Here is a 7,505-nt window from a genome sequence, read left to right on the forward strand (position 1 = left end):
AATTTTGTTAAGCGCATTATGGTTTGTGGCTGAAAAAAAATTATGAATGTATGTTTTGTTCGTAAACATGTATTTTCCATCTAATTCTGCTACTGTTTGTTTTTGTTTCAAGTACTAATGTCTTTAAATGAATCTATTGGGCTATGTTTTCTGTCTAATAACACATTTCTGACATAAAAACGTGTTCCTCATATTGGTAATACGCACAATTGTTAGTGTATACATTTTTTTATGTTGGTTCCCATGTCACGCTATTGTTAGTCGCATGGCGTCACATCGATCTACGCCTTGTACCCCTTCCGGCAAAGGGAAACGCCAACAACCCTATCATAAAGCAACTTGGGATGGGGAGTCGACACGGATTTTCTTGGAACCGGTTGTGAAGGAAATTGAAGCAAAAAATCGGCCACACATGTCAATCACTCCAAACGGGTACCGTTCATTGTCTAAGACATTTGAGGTAGCAACTGGGTGGCTGCATTCCCTGAAACAACTTAAAAACAAGTACAATCTGTTGAAGACCGAGTGGCGTGCGTGGTGTAAGCTAATGGATTGCCGGAAAGGCCTAACTGGAATTGGCTTTGACCAAGTAACTGGGCTGTTCAATACTTCGGCTGATTGGTGGGCTAAAATGGAAAAGGTAACGGTTTACATTTTCTTTTTCGTGTCCGTTATTGCATAACTAATATCTCAATTTTTGTATGTGTATCATGCTTTCCAGTGTAGTTTAAAACGTTCAATTTTCTAACTTTACCTAACATGGCATGCTGTGGTTTGGATTATGAAATATTTTTGGGATGGTGAACAGGTTTTATTTGTAATGTACCCACCTGTCTCAGCACAAAATTCTGGAATTCTGAATTTCTGAAATGAAATTATGTTTGTTAATGTTAATGAAATTCTGAAATTCTGAAATCAGATGAAGAAATTCTGAATTGAAATGAATTTTGAAATTCTAGAATTTATTCCTTGGACCATCTATCAGCCTTCTGAAATGAAAAGAATTCTAAAATTCTGAATTATGTCTGTTATAAATTCTGTCTGTTAATTGTTTGTTTTATGTTGACATGCCTACCTTCTATCAGCCTTTTCTTGTTTTTCTGAAGCATATTTGAAGGCAGTGGAAAATTCTTGTTTCTAAAAAAGAATTCTGAAGCATATTTAACAAATATTCTGAAGCATATTATGTTTGTTAATGTTAATGAAATTCTGAAATTAGGAAATCAAATGAAATTTGAAATTCTGAATTTGAAATGAATTCTGAAATTCTGGAATGAAATCGTTGGACTGAAATGAATTCTTGTTTCTGAAAAGGAATTCTGAAATCAAATGAAATCTGAAATTCTGGACTGAAATGAATTCTGAAATATTACTTGGCCTAGAATCCTGATAAATTCTGAAATCTGAAATAAATTCTGGACAAAGAATTCTGGACTGAAATTTCTTGTCTCAGATTTTTATTCTGTAAAGAGTTGGCCGAGGTTTGTTGGTGTGGTTTGATGCCACTATTCTCCTTATGCTGTTCCTCATGCACCAATTTTTTTTTTGGTTATATTTTTATATCTGTAAATAGTTGGAAAACATCAATGAATTGGTGTTAGCTCACTTTCCATATGAAGTAGGTTGAAGACCCAAAACATAAGGACTTGTTGTATAACAAAAACCATTTATTTCTGGCACACAATTTTGTAACAGTATGACCTAATTTACCTGCTCTTGTTTTCCAGATTCGTAATGCATTGATCTTTCTTTATAAGTGTTAACATTGTGGTACAGGGTAGTCTATTGAACAAAGGGGGGGTTGTACATGCATATTTGAATTTTTGGGCAGTTTGTCGAGTGAGAAATATCGGTTGGTTTTGAGAACTAATTAGCTACTACTTATTGGATTGGTTGTCACATGTTTATTCATTCAATTGGCAAACATAAAATTTCTTATACAGCTTCAAAAGCTGTTCAGTTGAGTCCTTCATATAGTAAAATAGAATAGATGTTTTTTCTTCTAGGGAGAAGCACTACATTGTTATGTTGTTCTTCACTTTTATTGAAAATAAATTCGGCTTCTTTTTCCTTGATTGGCAGCAATCATCATACTTTGCAACATTCTTGTTCTTTTTTGTCAATATGTTCATTGCAACATACTTTACATTACTGTCAGCCATTGTTGTAGCATTAACAAACTTTACTGATTTATGCACCATGTCGCATTGCATTTTACTTAATGACAGTACGCTAATGCTAGTTACATTGCGTTGATTTACAGATTGACAATGTATGTTGCAAGTTCAGAACCAAAACCTTGGACCATCCGGACTTGATGGAGCGCGTCTTCACCGGTGCTGCGGCTACGGGGAAAAATGCATGGACACCCGGCGAGACTCATAACCCAATGGAGTTGGACGGAGAGTCGGACAGTCTAGAATTTTCAAGTGACAGCAATGACTTAGGCGCATCAGAAATGGCAGCCATGATGAACGCCACGCACATCAATGCCACGGGTAGTGGAAGTAAGTGAAAGCATTCCTCGAGGAAAGCATTGCAAAACAAGCGCATTACGGGAGCTGAAGCGTTGGCAAGCAGCATGGACGACTTGCTAAATTCTGTGAAGACTCAGAGCAAGGAATTAACTGTCAACCACGTCGTCGGGGGCCACAGCATTACTATGGGACAGGCTGTTGGACTGCTGTATGAAATACAGGGACTAGAGCCTGAAGATGAACTTCTCCATTTTGGAGTCATGCTTATGGAGGTTCCGAACAATCAGGAAATGGTAATGAGCATTCCCACGGACCGAGGCATAATCGGGTGGCTACGAGCGAAGAAACAAGACAAAGATCGGAGTGGGGGTGTCACTCTTGCGAGTTTGCTGCGGAATGAAGGAGTTCGATTTTAAATCTGCTGAATGAAGGACTTTGATTTTAATTTCAGTTGAATTCTGAACTTTTTTTTTTCCTTTGTTGTGTTTAATTTTAGTTGAATTGTGGTTTGAAGATGGTTTGGGCATGGGTCGTGCCTGTGGCTTACGGAACCTTAACTGGACAATCGGGATATGTTTGTGGTATTTTATGTTTTGTTATGCTATAATGGCTGCAGGGTTGGATTAAACCTTGGACCATCTATTTTATATTTTATATTTTATGTTTTGTTATGCTATAATGGCTGCAGGGAAGTGTTTAATTTTCTGAATTGTTTATGTATTGCCCAGGTGCCATTGGTTTTCCACGAATTGTTTATATAGGGTGGAACATGTGTGTTGCCTAAATTGTTTATATAAGCTGCCCGAATTGTTTGTATAGGCTGGAACATGTGTGTTGCAACACTGAAAAATAATAATTTTTATTACAAATGATGAACCACTGACATGATGTGAATTATGAAAATCTCATGTTCCTTTCAATTTTAAATTACAAAGTATTGCATGTGCTTTTAATTTTAGAAAAGTTAACTGAAATATTTATTTTTTTCAGCTTGTTCTTTATGCCATGCATGGTAGGGGTTTGAACATAAATATACGCTAGTTACTTCCTTTTGCTGTACAATATTTTTTTTTAAAAAAAACTTTCATGGTCAAACACATGTGCTTGATACTTCTTCATTTCGGCAGTTGTTGATAATGTTTTATGCTTGTATGTTGTAGGTATGAACAACGGCGATGACGACCCCACACGGATGGATGAAATGTTGGAAGGGGTCGCAGCTCTCGCAAGACAGTGGCATGAGCAGATGAATTTAAATTACGTTGAAGCCTACAGAATTGCAACTGATTACTACAAGGCGTACGTCCTTAAAGTTCCATGCCGTACTTCCATATTGTCGGGGAGGGCTTGGATTACGGAATTATACGAGGGTCACAATGGCCGCTTTCGGTACGAATTGTGCATGCCCAAATAGGTGTTCCTTCGGTTATGTATGACATTAGTAAATGACTTCGGGTTACGTGTACCCGAGCGGCCGCACGGCTTGCATTTCAAAATTTTGATGGGTCGTTGAACACACCAAAATTAAATACTAAACTATACCAAATTCTATTAGAATAATGGCAAGTTCAGGTATCGATCCACAGAGATTATTGTGAAATTAAACTAATTTAATTGTCAAATTCCTAAATTAATTTTGATAAAAAGATTGGTTGTAGATAACCTAATTTAATAACAAATAAATTAAACTAAGGAATTAAATTATCAATAATAATTGAAATTGGGTTTACTGAATTGGGGAAAAATCCTAGGGTAGAGAATTCACCATTAACCACATAATTAGGGTTTCCAATTGAAATCAATTATACTATGGTTTGAACAGATTAATGCTTCGTAACTACAAGCTCGAAGCATTTTACAAGAAGATCTTCACATTCAATGTACGAGCACGAACCATCTCAAGTAATACGAATCGTTCACTCTAAACTAAAGTAGTGATACGACTCGTTCCTCGTAGCATGGTTCGTTTCATACCTTGAATGTGAGGGAATAGAAAACTCATGTATGGATAACATTCAACAATCACAGAAAGTCAAATATTCGAAGAGATAATGAAAAATATATAAAGGAAACTTCTAAATCACCATACAAATGTTCAAACCTTACATAATTAAAAATCAAAAAGAAAACTAAATAATTACATGGCTAGGGTTTCATCAAAACCCTAAAAAAGACGACTAGCCACTCATGGAGGATTGGAATGAGGTAGATGGAGAAGGAACCATTATTGGAGACATCCTTGAAGCTTTTCTTTCTCTTCCCTTCCAAAACCTTAGCCTCTCTCTTTAGGTCAAAACAACTTTAGAACCCTAATCCAGCCTTTTACTTGCCTTTTTATATTTCCAATTTCGTCCAAACAGGTTTAAAACGTCCGTTTGACTTTCCCATAAAAAGCCAATGCATGTGTGGGAAAGTCAACGCATGTGCGAAAAAAGTCAACGCACGTGCGAAAAAGTCAACTCTGTCCAAATTCTGTCTTTTTGCCCATTTTATGCTCCGACGATGTACAACCTAATTGACACTCAACACACATAAAGTATACAGTTTGACCAACAAGTGAAGTTAAGAGATTCTAATTAACAGCCTCAATGATGTACATTTCGGCCTTAATCACATGTCGAGGAGAGTGTTGCAATATTTATTCATGTGCTAAAAAACTTGCCCAACCGGGAGTTACAAGAACGCTTCCAACATTCCGGTGAAACTATTTCATGGCATTTTCATACCGTCTTGAAAGCAATGAAAAAATTCACGGTCGTTCACTACAGGCCCCCTGCTAATTTCCAGATGCACAAGGATCCTATTTTGCAATCTCAACGACAATATTTGCCGTTCAAGGTGTGGGAAAAGATTTGTAACGTTATTCAAAATTATTTGAAAAAACCATGGTTGGTACTTTTTTTTGTAATTGCAATTTTTTCGGTTCATAAATAGGATTGCTTAGGTGCATTGGATGGGACACATGTACCGGCATGCATAAAGGAGTCAGAAGCAGCCCCATATTTCAGCCAAAAGGGGTGTCTGTAGACACCCCATTTTTGACCGACCTTAAGACTTAGATGTCACCGATTGAACGCTCGGTGATGTTGCATTTTGTGCTCGTTTAGAAGTTTCAGAATCTCGGCTGCGAGCCTTGCCTCCAGACTTCCGGGCTCTTTCATGTCTTGTCTCGATTTACGAACCAGGCTCCATTTTCTCTGTTTCTCTTCCCGAAGGGAGGGAGAGGTCTCGTAGATCATCTCTCAGTGGCCGTAGGCTACGTTTCGTGGTCGTAGGCCATTTTTCCCGTTTGGAGCCCGGTTTCCGATTTTTCAGAGCTAACGGCCGTGTGCCTCGATTCGGGACTGCTTAACCACCTCCATTTGCTCCGGTTTTTGGCATGCATCTTATTTACTCCCTTTTGAAGGACAATGCAGTCCGAAAAACCAACTTCGTGGTCAAACACCACTTCCGGTGCCTAACAGTCAGTTTTCGGGGCCTCGGGCTGCGTGTTTCGGCCCCCGAACCTTCATTTTGCATCGGTTTGGGTTCATTTTTGGCAGGAACCTCTGTTTCATTGTTAGGAAGGTCGTAGAAGGGTGGGGGCCAGTAATTGTTCTGACAACCAGTTTTATTCCTCCATCGCCCTCCGTCGCCCGTTTTTCTCACTTAAAAGCCAATGTTGACCACCCTAAGGCCACTTTTTCCGGCCCTAAACCACATATTTGTGTTGTACACACCTGGGAGGCCACCAATATCACATGGCTGGCCAGTAATTGTGTTTGACCCTTGTGAACCCCTCCTAAAAGTGGCCTTTTCTCTCTCCTGGTTCATTCTCTCCAGTTTTTGACCACATGGTTGTGTTGTGCACACATGAGAGGCCCTCTTTTTGGCATGGCCGGCCATTAATCTTTATTGACCTTTTTGACCCTTGGCCGACCGGCCATGGGAAAGGCCGACCGGCCACCTAAACCCTAGGAAACCGGCCGGCCATGACCCTCTCTCCAGGTGCACTACAAATATGTATTTTGTTTTCCCCCAGATTGTGTATCCGGGGGGGCCAACTTTTGGGGGGAAACTTGAATTCCATTCCCCCCCCCTTTTTCCCCCCTCTTTTGCCTATATAATAGCACCTCCAGCTCCCATCTGGAGGGTTACAAAAATTGCTTTGAGGCTCTTGCATTGATCCTCCCTCTCATTCTCTTCCAAGCACCAAAACCTCTCAAGTCCTACACCATTTACCCTACAACCCTTAGCACAAGGCCTCCACCCTCCATTCCAGCAGCTTCAAGGCCATTTCCAAAGTTCAAGGGCTCCCAAACTTGGTCCAAGAGTTGTTGAAGCATTGGTCTTCAAGGGTAAGTCTTCTATCCCTCTCTTTGGCCCTATTTTTGCTCAATATATTAGCTCCTCTTTCTTGCATATTTGGGCTTTGACCCTAACTGAAAATAGTATTATTTTGAGCTCCTTTTCATATTTGTTTAAGGGCCTCTCCCTGTTTGAGGCAACCTTTTTACACTTGCTTCTTTACCTCTCTTGTATGCCTCTTTCTTGCATAGTATTTTAGGCCTATTTGTAAACTGTTTTGAGCTTGGTTATAAACTGTAAAGTGGCTTATTTTGAGCCCTTCTTCAACATTGTTGAAGGGCTCTTCACTGTTTGAGGCTTCCTTTTGTCACTTACCTCTTTATCCCTCTTTTGGCCTTACTTTTGCATGTTTTGTTAGCCCCTTGTGCTTGCATTTTTGGGCTCTGGTCTGAACTATAAATAGCCTTATTTTGACCCCCTCTTCATGTTTTATCCAGGGAATTTTGCTTTTTGAAGCTCCCTTTTTGCTCTTTGTGTTTAAACCTCTTTTTAGGCCTTATTTTGCATAGTATTTTAAGCTTGCATGTGCACTGTTTTGGATTTGGTCACTAACTGAAAAATACCATTTTTTGGGCCCCTCTTCAACTTTGTTGAAGGTCCCTCCTCTGTTTGAGACCAGAAACCATCACTTGCTTCTTTGTCTCCCTTTTGGCCCATTTCTCGCACAATAGTTTAGCCATA

The 7,505-nt window shown here is 39.3% G+C and overlaps 1 protein-coding gene across 1 annotated transcript; it reads left to right on the forward strand.

Moving 5' to 3' along the window:
- The first annotated feature begins 265 nt into the window (after window positions 1–265).
- On the forward strand, window positions 266–2,515 carry LOC145805417 (L10-interacting MYB domain-containing protein-like). The gene is made up of 2 exons (XM_082900550.1): window positions 266–640; window positions 2,264–2,515. The coding sequence occupies exons 1-2, from the start codon at window positions 266–268 to the stop codon at window positions 2,513–2,515; spliced, it is 627 nt and encodes a 208-aa protein (XP_082756676.1).
- The last annotated feature ends 4,990 nt before the right edge of the window (window positions 2,516–7,505 follow it).

The sequence above is a fragment of the Camellia sinensis genome, chromosome 13, assembly GCF_055761805.1.
Source record: "Camellia sinensis isolate YWXY chromosome 13, ASM5576180v1, whole genome shotgun sequence".
Taxonomy (NCBI): domain Eukaryota; kingdom Viridiplantae; phylum Streptophyta; class Magnoliopsida; order Ericales; family Theaceae; genus Camellia; species Camellia sinensis.

Excerpts from the sequence above, each read along its gene's own strand:
- LOC145805417 (XM_082900550.1), top strand. The coding sequence starts at position 266 with ATGGCGTCACATCGATCTACGCCTTGTACCCCTTCCGGCAAAGGGAAA. Across the intron at positions 641-2,263 it reads GGTGGGCTAAAATGGAAAAG|ATTGACAATGTATGTTGCAA; the intron begins GTAACGGTTTAC and ends GTTGATTTACAG.